General features: G+C 40.5%; 3 protein-coding genes across 5 annotated transcripts in view; all 3 read left to right on the top strand.

Moving 5' to 3' along the window:
* Positions 1 to 395: 395 nt before the first annotated feature.
* Positions 396 to 5,010, top strand: LOC111263224 (uncharacterized). Its single transcript, XM_022838140.1, has 6 exons — positions 396 to 905; positions 1,320 to 1,498; positions 1,798 to 2,144; positions 2,394 to 2,828; positions 3,106 to 3,371; positions 3,625 to 5,010. Exons 1-6 carry the CDS (start codon positions 812 to 814, stop codon positions 3,714 to 3,716), a joined length of 1,413 nt encoding a protein of 470 aa, XP_022693875.1. The 5' UTR covers positions 396 to 811; the 3' UTR covers positions 3,717 to 5,010.
* A 2,354-nt stretch (positions 5,011 to 7,364) lies between these two features.
* LOC111263241 (protein CNPPD1) overlaps positions 7,365 to 15,137 on the top strand; it is a 13,267-nt gene continuing 5,494 nt past the window's right edge. Inside the window, exon 1 of one of the 3 annotated variants that reach the window (XM_022838174.2) lies at positions 7,365 to 7,915. In XM_022838174.2, the coding sequence (XP_022693909.1) occupies positions 7,820 to 7,915 (96 nt within the window). In that variant the 5' untranslated portion in view covers positions 7,365 to 7,819. Of the gene's footprint in view, positions 7,916 to 8,740; positions 9,328 to 11,463; positions 12,008 to 15,137 lie in introns of those variants that run through there. The other 2 variants (XM_086969493.1, XM_022838180.2) reach the window with 2 other exon arrangements.
* TBC1D5 (TBC1 domain family member 5) lies at positions 9,334 to 11,333 on the top strand (the record flags this gene model as incomplete). Its single annotated transcript, XM_022838166.2, has 1 exon — positions 9,334 to 11,333. A coding segment is annotated over one exon (1,377 nt), but the record flags the coding sequence as incomplete, so codon positions are not given.

The raw sequence follows: 15,137 nt of genomic DNA, 5'->3' as shown, positions 1-15,137 counted from the left end.
TTACCGTGATGGTGGTAAATGGTAACGATGATTTTTGCTGGCCTGCACGGACTGGGCGGTATAAAGTAACGGACGTGGTGCGGTTTTACCGGGTCGTAGGTGGACTGACAGGGTACTTGTGTAAGTTAATGGTTAAAGCCGGGTCAATTAAACAGCATATTTTAGCAAATGACAGGAAGAATAAAAACGTGCAGTTAAGATAGGTTCATGCAACCGACAGAATTAAATAGATAGCGCGCTTTATGAGAGTCCGGTGTGAACATTGAGCAGGGGTGCGATATTTCTTGGTTTCCTGCCGCATAGACAAAATACAGCTTAGCTCAATGCAGAAGCGCGGATCCTCCATAAATGCGTTCATAGTGACGGGTAAAGAGCGACACGAGCCAATGTTTTGATTATTGAGCAAACGAAAGGTAGCCGCGCGAAGTTACCGACTGCTGCAAATGAGTGTGACAATAATAGAATATATTAGATCTTCGCTCTTTGGACTAGTGGACTAATTTAAGTGATTTAAAAGATTTTCGAGTCAACTAAGATCTTCAGTACAAACAAGTTTTTGTATTGAAGCTGATTTTAGATGGATCTCATGGATATTAAGGATACGCGGAGAGACTGGAGCGCTGCTTGAACGAGTGAGCCTAGTACAAATGTGGATGATGGAACTTCGACTTTTGACAATGAATTAGGTTGAACCACACTCAGGGTTTTAGAAAGTATAAGAAGTTGTGCAAAAGTTGTACTCAGAAGTATTATCTGTAGCTGTTAATCGTGCCTACCCTAACACTTCACACTCGGGTTTTTCTGATTCGAAATGGAAGAAGATGAAACACTAAGTCAGATGATACTCAGCGGTAGTCAAGATGAGCGACCGGAAATTGGCTACGGAGGTGGTGACTTTGTTCAAAGTAGGTTTGTTCGGTCTAAGCAATACACCGTGACACATAACCCAATACTGGCTTCCATCACCATCAACTGCCGCATGAAAAACTTACAGAACTGTAGTGAAGCATATAAACTTGAAAAAACAAATATAATTTTTCTTCATTATGCTTGAATCGATAACAATTTGTCAGTTTTGGTTTCTGTTGTATGTTCAGTTTTTAAATTAAGCAAAATAGTAGGATTTTTATGTTTTTTATAATCATACGTTTCTAAGTAAATGTTTATATTTATGCTACTTCTTTTGTGCATAAAATGACATCCTTAGTCTCAAGTGTACGCACAGTATATGTTAAACTGTTTCAGTGAAGACCAAGACCAGCATGAATACATTTTTTTTTAATTTTTCTGTTTTAATGGCACACCGGTGAATTTTGCAGAGTTGCTCGCTAAGGCCCAATTTCGAGAAGATGGCACAGCGCCTCAATCACCTACGCCTGTCAAAGCTGCGAGCCAAACGGGTCTCCGCAGAAATCGTCGCACATCGAAAGAGAGGGAACTCGCGCTACTTGCTTTACGAATGCCCCCTCGAGTAAACACTAGACAACAACAACAAGATGTGAGTTCAGCAAAATACTAATTGAACAATCGCTTATATATTAACTTTTATGTGTTCTTGATAAATACAGCTTACCATTAATTTACGAACCTTCCATTTTAAGAGAGTCAAACCGTAACGTTGGCACTATTTACACTGTTGTGCAGACGTGTAATACAACATGGTAGCATCATTTAAATCATACTGACGCATGTATATCATACAAGCGAATAGGATAATGGAGAATAATAGAATGGAGAGAAATAGTGTCTTCTGTATCCTATCGTCAAACATACTAACTGTAACATGATTGTCGGTAGGCGCCTTCACCTGGTCCCGTGACAAGATCGCGTTCCTCACAGTGTTCATCAGATGTTTTGTCATCGCCTTCAAATCGGTCAGCTGCAAACCGAGGTCGTGATTCGTCCCGCTCATCACTTGATGATAGCACTGAAGCCCTCTTTGGAGCCATTCCTCCCACACCTCCGTTACTAAATAGTTGCCGAACGGTCAAGGCATTTAAGGGTAGCTGCAAACTTATAACAAGCACCCAAAGAAAACCGGAAAATGTGGCTTCTGTGGTGGGAGCATCAGATCAAAGTGGGAAGCAGCCAAGAACTCCACAGAACCAAAGAATCCTTCCGTTTACGAACGGAGTCTCCGCTAAGTAAGCTAACAATGTACAATATAATGTATTGATCCCTCGTGTCCTTAGAAGTAACCTATTGTTTTGTTTTGTTAGAATCTTTAATTGTATACGCCCCGAAGCCACATTTTTTAGCACAGGCAGAGTAAATGTTTTTCTAAATTTGTTTCTCAGTATGTAACGGATTCGTTTTTTTAAATTTCGTCACTATATGTGTGATTTTCGCGCACAACATTCATCACGGCGGCCTTTTGCGTTGACCTCCTATAGTAAATCGAGCACTCCTGTGTCGACGCCGACTGTTGGTGGTCGATTAACTCTGCGTGGTCACAGTTTGCTGTCACGGACGTCTCCTATGTCGTCTCCGTCATTGACGGTATCTTCGGCAAAAGCAAATCTGAGGACCCGGGGGCGACGCAGATCAATGGACCTTCACGACAATGGATTTAGCTATTCGACCAGTGAAAACATCTCATCTCTGGACAGAGTCGGCTGCCCTGAGCGGCGAAGCCCTGCTTCACTGCTACTGCGAAACAATGTTTCCGTTAAAACAGCAGGTGAAGGGAGATTCGGAGATGATTCAGGTGAGGAAGTCGCAGATAGCGCTGAAGATTCTTTAGATGAAGACGATTTCCTGAGTCAGGTCGCAAGTCAAGTAGAGAAAAAATTCATGCAGCAAATACAACCGACCGCTACCAGAGCCAGGTTAGTTTCAAAGTGGTACACATTTCTTATCTAATAACATGCATACGTATAGGGCTCGAAGTAGCGAGAGCTGACTGTACCAACAACTAATAACATTACTATCATTGGCATGAGTATCTGCCCAGTGGCACTCCTATTTAAGAAGCTTGTGTTTTCTCTATTTTTATGTATGTCGTCTTTTTCCATATAGTGAGAAATCGAATAAAATACCATTTGCATTTAAAACATAGCACTATTGAAGCCATTATAGCCATTACACATCGCCTTCGTTCAACAGATCGCCAAGAATTACCTCCGGCGTCACTGGAACACGTACCTTACTGCAAGGATCGACTTTAAAGCTAAACAAAACACGAACGCCCCGAAAAAAACTATCAAAAGAAAGGGAATCCTCAGCATCGGAGTTATTCGATAAGCAAAATGGTCAGAGCGATGCGAATGTAGTATCGGCGGTGAGGGGTCGTAGTGCGAAACCCGCAGAGGTGAATAAATCAGTGTCTGACATGGGTAACGGGAAGAACAGCCAAAGCTCAACTTCATCGGGTCAGTAAATGTTAAAGGCTAATGATTTAAACTGGTTATTTAATATCAGTATGAAACTGTATGGCATATTTGACACCCATATATTATTAAGAGCCTAAAGAGATGACAGCAAAATTGTTTATCAATTACTTGTTTTTCATTGATTCCCATTTTTCTTTCGAATTTGTATTACGTCTGCGAAAAGTTTTCTATTGTATCAGACCAATATTTTTTTTCTATTGTCACTCATTTATCACAGTGATTTTATTTTCAGGTGATCTTAAGCGAACGTACACTGTAGAAGAGATTCAGCGGAAACGTGATGCCGCCATGCGGAAACGTCAACAAAAGCAAAACGCAAAGTAACACAAGCTTCTGTTCCGATAAATGGATTTAACTTTACTGGTCCATTAACATGAGCCATGCAGCCCTTTACACACAGGTATCATATTAGATTATCTTAACTGTCTTTTCTTCAGAATACTCATCTTCGACAATCCGTAACAGGAAGGTGAGCTGCCCACTAGTACCTTGGCTTAAAGGGGAACAATAAAAGGGCGTAACAAGGACCATGCTTTTTCACGCACAAAATGAGCTAGTATGGATGTTGTTTCGTGCCTAGCATGCAATAGAAAAATCGATAGTTTGTTATCACAAGTCATTAAAAGAAAATCTTGTTTTCAATAATTGTGGTATTAATTAAAGGCTTGCTTGACAAATATTCGTTCCCAACATAACTTTCGTGCTGTACCCTGTAAAACCGACAAATTATTTGGATACCCCGTATTCACCAACATTTCCTTTTATGACAAATGGTTAATAGAAATCTCGTTCTAGTGCGCTATTGAGTTGGCCTTGTTGAATTGAAGTAGAAAATAAGGAATTACACAAAAAATAGCGAGTACTCGATAAAAATCGAAGCGAAAGTGCAGCTTGAGGATTTTTTGCTTCGTAGTTAAAGCCATTCACCACTAACAATTAGGAGAGTAGGAGTTTTAACGGTAGCTGAACTAACTGGAAAAAAAATCGGAGCCTTTATTTTCTCTTCAAAACGTTTTTAGGTAGCGTCACGCGCTGACCTAATAGCGCAATTAAATGGAAGCTTGCTAAGCTCTTATCGTTGTTTTCAAAAAAATCTCTTCCAAAATAAACCATAGTATCTCGACATCGATAGGGTAATCTATATAAGGGCTTTTAGTGCACGACAGTCAGTGAAAATGTATAACATGAAAACGAAAAAAGAGAGCAGAAGTAAATTGTATCTGAGCCAGTGAACGTATCCATCTTAGAAGCATTTACAATCATTATCTGTTCGAGAACAGAGCGAACATATGCTGTCTAATTTCTAGCCTATGCATGAATTTAGATGTTCTTATGAAAGATTTAAATTCGGGTAGACATCGAATAGCTAAAACTCTTCATTATATAATGCGTAGTAGTAATGGAGGAAGAAGTCATCCCAAAATGTAGTCGTCGCATTCGTTATCGCGTCAGTAATAAGAGCACAGTAGTTACACAAAGATCTCCTTTGCTAATTGTTTGCGCTAATCGAAGTTACTCTTCGTAGTAATATGAATGTATCATCATGGCTATCAAGGTTGTAACCAAGTATATTCTTATGTTTATTGCACAGAAATAAAAAAAGACATTTTCTACATTACTCAGCATCTTAGTTTCTTAGTGTACATGTGAAGAATCAGTGGTATATATTTACTAGTTAAAATATTCTTTGGTTTATCGAGAGAGAGAGAGACTTGAAACTTTATTAAGTTTCTCTTCAGGTCCACTTTTTAATGGACGTTGAACTTGGATATTGTGTGTATATTGGATTCAGATTCATACTGGGTCATTTAGTATGAAATGCAGGATTGTGAGTCCAAAACTTTTCCAAGCTTTTTACAATATATTCTTATAGGGGTTCGAATATAGGGGTTTCGAATATAGGGTTTTCTCAATAGGGGTTTCGAAATGAAAATCGAAACGAAAAATGAAGTTTCGAGAAGCAATTTCGACACCTTGTTGAGGTTTGAACGACTTCCGTTTTAAGAAGTGTCGAAATCTAAAAGAATGGTTCTTTTTGAGACTTATGCCTGGTAAGGGTGGTGGGTGATAAGATGCATTCAACTAATGTAGATTTTTTCACCATGAATATTGTAAACCAGTACTGCCGTGCAGTAGGCTTGGATCTGTTTACTAATGGTGGTTGCTTAATGAGAAGTTTGTATTTTATCTCTTCTAATTATTGACAGCACACTTCGGCCTCAATAGACCATTAAATAGATATCCTAAGTTTTAGTGTTTGCATAATAGCTTTGGGATAATTTCCGGTCGATTCAGTTGCCTCTACCCACTGATGTGACGATCTGCGTTATAAATGAGCCGCTCTAATAACGCGAATCACAATCTGATTCAAGAATGAATCATGACTGCAACAGGAGAAGAAACGTGTTGCAATCGTTTTTAGGCTCTTGTGTTTAATGCTCAGTCAAATCATGCACTATTTATTAAGCGATATGCCATCACACTAATCTGACAGAAGTGAACACGGGATCCATTTTCGAGTTCAAAATTTCTCGTTGAAATTTTTTTAAACCAACGCTTTATAAGGATTCCAGTAGTAACGGATCTGCAGAAATGCTTAGTGGCCGTGTCGAACGTAAAGCTCGAAGCGTTCATGTCTTTAGGCCAGTTATGTTTAGGTCTTTATAGAATCCTTTATCTTAGAAATATATAGGTGCTTTATATGACAATGGAAATAGAAATAAATAATTATTCGTAGTTATTGTTATGATGCCCACAACAAATTGTCATTCGTTTCAGGGGTTTTACGAGAACTTGATGTGGTGCAATTTCATTATGGGATTGAATAATAGGCTATATTCAAAAGTGATCTTACTGTTATGAGAAAACGGAATAGATTGGCTAATGTTGTTAATAAAGACGACAATTCGAGTGAGGTGTGATTCAGCGTGTAGAAGAAATGATGATAATTATGTTTTAAAATCGTAAATATAAGATTCTTAAAGAAACATGCGGTACGGTAATGATAAGCAAAGAGACAAAGAGGAACATGAACCTAAGGCATAGAATATTGTTAGAAAATATTTTCTGTGAATAGAAAGTGCAGTGTTGCGATTCAAAAACGAACAAAGCTTTGTCGGTATGAGACATCTTAAGATGCTATTATATTTATCGGTATTTAAGAATCAATAAATGCGCGGCTTTAGTAAATACGCGATAAAAAAAAAAGTTCTGAATTACTACAATTTGTAAGAGAACGATGAGTGTGGCACTGTTCTGAGTAAATATAATGATGTATTAAGTAAATGTTAATTTTAAAATTATTCACTTAAGTTGGTCTACACTATGTCCATTCTCGATGATATAAAATATCGTATCAGGGGTTTCTCAGCCCACGAGAACACTTTGATAGGTGGCGAAATGATTTTTGATCCAGTCAGTTTTTGGCAACGGCTGTGCGAAAAAAAAACAGTCATCAACGTAATTTCATAGTTGAAAACAAACATAATTGGAAGTGCTCAGACATGCGTTGTAAATCCACTGCGAACCCGTTTAAGGTGTGGATAGAACCATCAATCTCCTCAAACGGTAGAATGAAATTAATACTTAATAGCCTTTTTGTTAAAGAAGACCAATTACCCAATGAAAGCATGCATTTTTATGACATCATCAATTTCACAACTAGCATATACACCTCTCGTGCACATTCCTGTCGTATGATACATGCGATACGGGTATAATATATTCAGAGTCATTTGATAAACTAGGGCAGCCTGCCGATTTTCTAAGGATTGACCTTATATTGCATTAGATTTAATTGCACGCTATTTTAACCAAGTATATTTAGAGTTTTATCGCCGCAAGTTCGCTCCGAACAGCTCCGCCCTTCCAGCGCGAAACGAAGTGTTTTCACTCTACATGTTTGCTACCGAGCGGAGTTTCAAATATCGCGCCAGTTGAACACTTTCAACTGCCGCCACCACTGCCACAATGGTAAATGGCCACCTGTGGCCATCCTACACACTCAAAAATAGCACAGGTCTTACTAAACAACCCGTACTGAGACTTGCCCTGGGCTTGTGGCCATATTTTCTAGCTAGAGAGCGAAACGAGCAGGCGAAGGACCCATATAATTGCTGCTGGTGGCGCTGCTGCTGTTTCTGCTAATGGTCGTAATAGCAGACCAGCAGTACCTACATGCACGTGAAGTCACAGGGACGCTGCGTACCCTCCCATTACCCAAATAGAGTGAAGACCGCATTACGAGTCAATACCTGGAATAAATAGTGCGATAAACGTGAGTGCGGGTGTGACTGTGCGTCTAAACAAGCATCAACCTGGATCTGGTTGGGCCAGGACAAGGACGTACGCAAGCAGGTGGTGTTTTGCAGTATAACAACAGCAGCAGCGGCAACAACGACTACGGCTGCAGTGGCTGGCGCAGCGCGATGGGTGGTGGTTCGCGGGAATCCCCACACGATTCGGACGCCCGGCACCAGGTCAGCGGGGCGCCTGACGAGGACGAGATCTTCTGCGATTTCCAAGTGAGTGCAGTCCTATCCTAGGCCCTTCTTCACTGTGAATGACCTACTAGTGCTACTACCACTAGTGACAATATCCACAAGCCACAATAGACCAACTGGCTACATTGAATTGATCTCTGTAATAACAACGATGACTTACTCTGAATTAATTTCCTCGCTACGAGTACCCCGCTATTGTCTACTATTACTCTTTACTTGGTACTGTTATAATATTTGCAACGATTTCTAGACAGTAAGGATCGATGCCACGCGAACGAAAGACTCTCATTGCAACGAACTACAATGATACGTTGCCTCTAATAGGCTTCAAGCGAGTGTATAGTGTGTGAGTGGACAACTAATTAACAACAAATAACACAAACGACGAATCCAGACAATAGTTTGCCAAGGCAAAGCAGACGACTAGGCAGAGAAATTGGCGATTATTATTAACGCTAGGCGCCTGATATCGTAAATCTCCTATTATACGTCGACATGTGGGTCCCCATGCCACTGGCGCCATCTCAGATTTGCACTGATCCTAGCTGTCGCCGCGCGTCTCGTTTAATTTGCAAGTTATTTCATTAGCGTCATTCACAGTACCCTAGCAATGGCAATATTAGTAGAAACAGTCACAGGGAGGTGACCAAAGCATCTCGTATGCATCGTCAAACGAGCAGCAAGGTGATCGTTGAACACATTTACTTGTACTATGGCTAGCGAGTGGTGACAGTGCTGCCGCTGCTGTGTTTATTGCTCCGATATAAAACCGCCCGCTTCCTATATTGCTTCCGTTGACGCCTTGTGCCTTGTTGACGCCACTGCAGGTCGCCGCCATTTTTGGACAGCCGAGTCGAAGCAGATCGAACCCAGCCGAAGGGTGCTGATGCCGCTGTGCTGGTGATCTGCATTTGGCAGGATCAATGTGTATTTTTCGCCATTATAGTCAATCTTGTCTACCGACAAACTGGTTGCGCTAAAACCCAATTACTCTATGCTTTGAAAATACGAGAGGAACAGCAACAGCTAAATAGCAAGTGTTTTTTTGTTGTTCATTCGCTGTTGTCGTTAGAAGTGGGTGCTGGTAATAGCCGACTTGACACCAACAGTGGCGATCCGGCGGCTATTAGCGTCAACACCGTGATAGACCAATAAAACATGTAATCGCCACATCCATAAAGAGTAACGAGGACCAGAACAAACAAAAAATGGAGCAGTGTTGTGGCGGGTACGTGGACGAATTCGAGTTATTATTTGAGACGTCTCGGGCTGATATCGACGACTATCTGCGAGGACTTGCACTAGATATGCGACTTCACTCGACGACGAAATTTCGGTCTTTGTGTTGGCGAATTTTTCTCGACTGTCTACCTGAGGACCGCATTGAGTGGCCTCAAGCACTGAAGAAGAAACGCCAAGAATATATGAAAAAGGTAAAGGAGTTTGAGCTTGATCCAAGACAGGAGGTGGGTGATAACCCGTTGTCGCAAGACCATCAGTCGAAATGGAATAAGTACTTCCAGGATGAGGAACTCCGGCAGATGATCCAACAAGATGTGATACGGACATGGCCAGAAGTGGAGGTTTTTCAGCGGCCCGATATTCAGGAGGCGATGACGTCAGTGTTATTCTACTATTCGAGGTCTAAGCCAAGTGTATCGTATAGGCAGGGGATGCATGAAATTCTTGCACCCATTGTTTACGTAATGTATAACGATCAGCTCGCATATAACGAGGCCCGAAAGAATGGTCATCTAGAGCGGCTGACTGACGGAAGCTTACGGATATTGGCCGATGTCCTTGACTCTACGTACCTCGCACATGATGCGTACTCGGTGTTCTATTCGCTAATGGAAACTCTTGAAAGTTGGTACTCATGTACCGAAAACAATGAGCCAACTCGCGCAGAAGTTCCTCAGCTCTTTTCACGGAATGATATCGAAACACACACAGTACTAGGGTTGAAACTTAGCAAAATCAACCGACATATACTCAAAAGGCTCGACCCAAATTTACAGGCACATCTCGAGCTGTTGGAGATCAATCCTCAAGTCTACGGTATTCGTTGGTTACGCCTTCTCTTCAGCCGCGAGTATCCGCTTAGCAGTGTTCTGAGTCTGTGGGACACAATTTTTGCTGATTCGATCTCGCTCGACCTTTCTGATTACATATTCGTCGCGATGTTGATCGCCATTCGTGAACAGCTGCTGACAGCAGACTACAGTGGTTGTCTGGACCTGTTAATGCGCTACCCTGACAATGTCGAGGTCTCGTACGTCATTAAATTGGCTCTCCATTATCGGGACCACTACAAATATCCGCGACCTCTTCGACAGATCATACAGGAACGGCCGAAGTCGCCAAGGCGAAGCAGAGCACTACGTCCTCAGACGCTTAATTTTTGTTCACCAGAAGTAGATGAGGTCAACTGGCAGTACATGGCAAGCAGCGGCAAGGAAGGGACTGGCGTTGAACGTGAGCTCAGCATGACAGCTACTGCTAAGCAGCTGATACAGCTGAAGTCACGGGTGGCTGAGTGCGCCTTATCGATGGATGCTCACTTAGCTGTCCTTCAGCAAGCCCTGATACAGACTGGTGGTCCGGAAAGCGCCCTCATAGCATTGGCACAGTTGAAGAGTGCTCGCGACCAGCTCAAAGAGGTTTCTGGTGCAGACGACCTATTTGATGACGGCGAAGGCGGGTGGGCCCTGATAGGTACCCCGCAGCAGGAGAACGCTGCTGGAAGCACCTCCATTCACAATGGTTCGATAGAGACTCTCAAAAAGAGAATTAACGGGCTTATTAACAGAGACTAGGCTAAACATAAATCCTAGATTGTTATTAGATGAAGCCGGCAATAACGACAAATATGATCCGCATATCGTAGAGCGATTTATATGTCAAGTCAAACGGTTTTTGATTCAAAGGAATTGCGAGCACGCGTGTATGAATCGTACTATTTAGATGTACACATCTCACATATAGAATATTCTACACTCGCTGTTTACTTCGTGATATTACATTAAAATGGTACACCAATATGTACAATAATAATGATCTAATGATAATCATCATAGAATACTATAATTTAAATACGTATATATATGAAGTCGGTTAAACTGCAGTCGGACACTGATACTTAAACAGGTAATAATGGATACATTATTAGAGCAGCTTCCAAAACATCAGTGGACGTTTAGCCAGTGGACATGTAGCCTTACCCCGTATTTTGTCTAAGAAATACTGCATCTGTCTCCGCTCTATTGTTAGAAGTAGACAGACAATATATATATAAAAGGCGAGAATAACACCAATAATCTTCAAGAAAACTTCAGCGAACCCGTCCGATCACAAGCGACCGCGCTTCTGTCAGCGGTTCGCTTGAATCAGCACATCATCGTTGTGACCGGCTAATAAAACCTAACTTTTTTTTACACAATGGGCCACCGCTTTTGTTCACCGTTAAAGCTCTGTCAACTGATTGCTCTGCTCATGATTGCGCCAGTAGTAGCACCTGCAACGGCTGCTTTATCGTGCTTGAATCGTGCTCATAGATAAAACAGACTGAAATGCAAATGACTGCTGCAGTAAAATATGACTAAGCAAGAAGTCGCTATTCGGCTCTCGTCTGCTGTCTGTCCAACAAAATTTCGCCGAGACTAGAGGCTCGACAGTCAAGCGACAACTCAACCAGTTCCCTACGCTACTTTGCCGGCAGCTCCTCCGCCCTGTTTACTATGGCGATATAATTGCAAAACATCTACGGCCGCGGTAGCAAGTTATCAAGATTACTCGATTGATCCAGGCTGTAAAACTCGCGCATTAAACAGATTCGCTCTGCCCTATTTGTTGTTGCCCCAATTGGTAGACGAGTCCTGTAAAGTCTGACTCTGCTGTGACATACTACAGCTAGTACAAACTCCTGTCCATGCGGGCAGATAAACGGTTTGATCTGGCAAAGGGGTGCGAAAGCAAATTCAGCGGAATGGTATGGTAGAGTCGCTGTTAGCCGAATAATTACAAACAACACTAGTAGGCAGTCGCGCGCCCAGCTAGATCATAATGGTAACAGCAATGTGCCGGTCTTGTTTACGATGTCGATAACTGACAATGGTGAGTTACGATAAACAGCTGTTATCGGTTCAAATATGGTTATCAGTATAATTATACGTAGTTTTCTCTGCCCTGAAATATGAAGATGTGTAATCGTATATACTAGACAAGTAAAAGACAAAGTATGGGATGAATTGATCGCCAGCATGGTCGTCTGAGAGACATCTCCTACAGAGCCTTCCAGTGTTAACATGATCTGATTATACAGTTATTATCGCAGTTGTTAATCACTACATTTGTTCTAATTATACTCTAATTTGTTCTAATTCTAATCTAATACTGAATAATGATTTGTGCAGGTGACATTGTTGTTGATATCCAATAGCTGCGGTAAGCGGCGGACACGGATAGGTACCTAGATCAATAGGAAAAGTTTCCAAGATAAGCAACTTGATTTTTTACTGTTTTGCATCAAAAATCTGTGTTTCCTGTTATCTTATTTCCCCCAACAGAATGTGTTAAAATAGTTCTTTTATTTGTTTAAATTATGGGCTGACTTTAAAGTTATGTCTTACAGGATATGCGTATTTACATTTTATCTTGTTATGTTAGTTTAGAAAACTTTAAATATCGAATCTAATATATATTCCAGCTAATACTAATCTTAACAAAAATGTAAGCTTAGATTTGTGTACACACGTCCAATACCGAATCCTTGTGATTTTTCAATCAAATGGAAGGGAACGTATCAAGCAATTAATGAACTATCTATACCGTAGCATGCTGAAAACGAATATAATATATATATATATATATATATACGCACCCGCGGCACTACAATACTCAAAACAAAGAAAAGGATGTGGTTAGAGTGTTATGAACACCTGAAGAATACACCAGGCCGTATGCCAGTCTATGTTCATAGCCGAAGTACCGGTAATTGATCATCACAGTGAACACAATTGTTTTTATTATTTGAAATTAAATAGCAACATGCAACCATAATATACCATTTCTCTTCTTTCTGAACGCTTTACTAATTAAGATGCCGTCAGTTGGATCATGCCGTGGGTAATATCGTGCCGCGAAATCATCTTGCAAGCTAAGAAATTAGGTCACTTTTCAAGCAAAATCAATGACATGCATTTACTGGACGCAAAATACGCCAGTTTAGGGAACTAAATCCTACGAAAATGCTAATGATAATTTATGCTTCAATTTGGAGCAATATCAGTTATATTTTCCAGCATGCACGCGTGCCGAGAACTTACTGCAAGTTGTATCATGTATAGAGTGATGAGCAGAGATACAATGATAAATCAAAACTAGTGTACTCTCGGTGATGACTGTAATAATCGGTGACTAGCAATATTCGCACACAGACAGCGGAAGAAATGGTTGCAAACGTACGTTTAAAGTCAACATGTAAATGAAAATTGGATACTAGAATTATTTACACAACTGTATTATTTGTAATCAATGCCAGTCAAACCGAGGGTAGATCCAGCCAATACACGAATACATCAACTAAATAAGCTGTCAGATAAAGTTTATTGGACTGTTGATTATTATCACTAGCTTATGCCCATTTTTTTACATATGATATTGGCTTAGATGTTGTGTGAGTAATTCCGATGTATTTTGCTAATGTAAAATATTAGCACGTTGTTGAAGATTAGAGCGTTATAACAAACAGCTGGAAAAGCAGCGTTTTATGTTATACTGAACATGACCGATGATAGAGATACACGCATATCAAGTATCCAAGTGCATAATCAGCCAAAAAGACAACGTCTGAAATACATCTAAAAACAAACAGATGGGAATTGAACAAAAAATAAAGAAGAATCAAAACAGTGGATCTATATGGGTGGACATGCATATGGAGGTGATGACAGTTCCTTTGCTAATACGAATTTCCAGTTCATCCATTGTTGATAATGAAACGAAGTGCGTGCGAGTTCTCACTGAAACGTTTTAGTAGGTTATTTTGTTGCCTTTTTCTTGCACAAAAACTCTTGTCCGTTTTGTGGCATTCTCCTGTTGGCGTATAGAAAGCGCTTATTAAAGTAGTAATGAAAGCAGTCATAACAGTGTAAGCGATTATAATAATAGATATATTTGCTATGGGGGTAGTTTTTTTTATGTAGCTGTGCTACCCTTATGGTTCATCAATTAGCACTACCGATATGCGTTAAATTAGTTTCTCCTCATAAACGTGCGCCATGAAACTTACCGCAATTACAAACATGTGTTAAGCTTGAAATCATCGTATTGAATGAAAAGCGCCTTCGCCTAGCAAACACTCGGGGTGGCGTGTTCCTCTTCCGTGTTTCTTTACTAGTCTCTCGTTATCCATCGATCGTACTCCTGATCAGATATCAGTGTGCATTGGCTATAAGAGCTGCAAGTTAAAGTAGAGTACGGAAAATGCCACCGTGCTGACACTGCTTGCCATATGTAGGCTGCTCGACCAATAGAGAAAGGACGTCGCGAGCCAAAAGAGTGAAGAAATATAAAACGTGAAGTCTTACATGGAGCTATGTGAAAATTATTTTCCAGTTTCTCTGTTTGGAATTCACACGTATGTATATAAAGAAAAAGAACAGGACCATAGATCGGTGAATCACAGTCCACCCAGCGATCTTCTAGCACTAGATTTATATCAGCTGGAGCTCATTTCTCCTTGAGAACCGATTGCCTGATAATGGAGTTGGTAAACTATAGTAAAAAATTTCAAGTCAAATCGTTCATATTTCCTAACTATTCAGAATGTTGGCTAAGAGCATAGACTTCGGTGTGCCGATTTTCCTTGCTTCTTGGTGTTGATACTATACATTGCATCTATAATAATGTGCTGGGCTAAAAGTGAGGCTAGGAAGGCTGTTCGTCTATTGTCTATTTCAAGTTATTCAGAAGGATAATGCTATTTCCATGCTGGGATGGTACTTGGCTACGATGACGGTATCTCTACGTATATTTATATATAAATATACATATATATATATATATATATATATATAAATGTATCTGTTAAGTTAACCAACGCTATGAGTTTGCTGCTGCAAAACGTATCGTGTTCTAACATCACATCAGTTATTTTCAGACAAAGCAGATCGGTTCTACTGGGAGCGCCGGCTGTTCCAGTAATAGCGGCAAGTCAAAATCTTCTAATAGTTCTAATTTTAAT

The sequence above is a fragment of the Varroa jacobsoni genome, unplaced genomic scaffold (assembly GCF_002532875.2).
Source record: "Varroa jacobsoni isolate VJ856 unplaced genomic scaffold, vjacob_1.0 scaffold_75, whole genome shotgun sequence".
In the NCBI taxonomy this organism is placed as follows: domain Eukaryota; kingdom Metazoa; phylum Arthropoda; class Arachnida; order Mesostigmata; family Varroidae; genus Varroa; species Varroa jacobsoni.
Note: the sequence above shows the minus strand (reverse complement) of the source record. Positions and strands in the feature narration are given on the sequence as shown.

Bases quoted from the DNA above. Each gene is read 5' to 3' on its own strand.
- LOC111263224 (XM_022838140.1), top strand. From the start codon at position 812: ATGGAAGAAGATGAAACACTAAGTCAGATGATACTCAGCGGTAGTCAA. The intron at 2,829-3,105 runs GTTAGTTTCAAA...TTCGTTCAACAG, and splicing joins CCGACCGCTACCAGAGCCAG to ATCGCCAAGAATTACCTCCG. The intron at 3,372-3,624 runs GTCAGTAAATGT...TTTTATTTTCAG, and splicing joins CCAAAGCTCAACTTCATCGG to GTGATCTTAAGCGAACGTAC.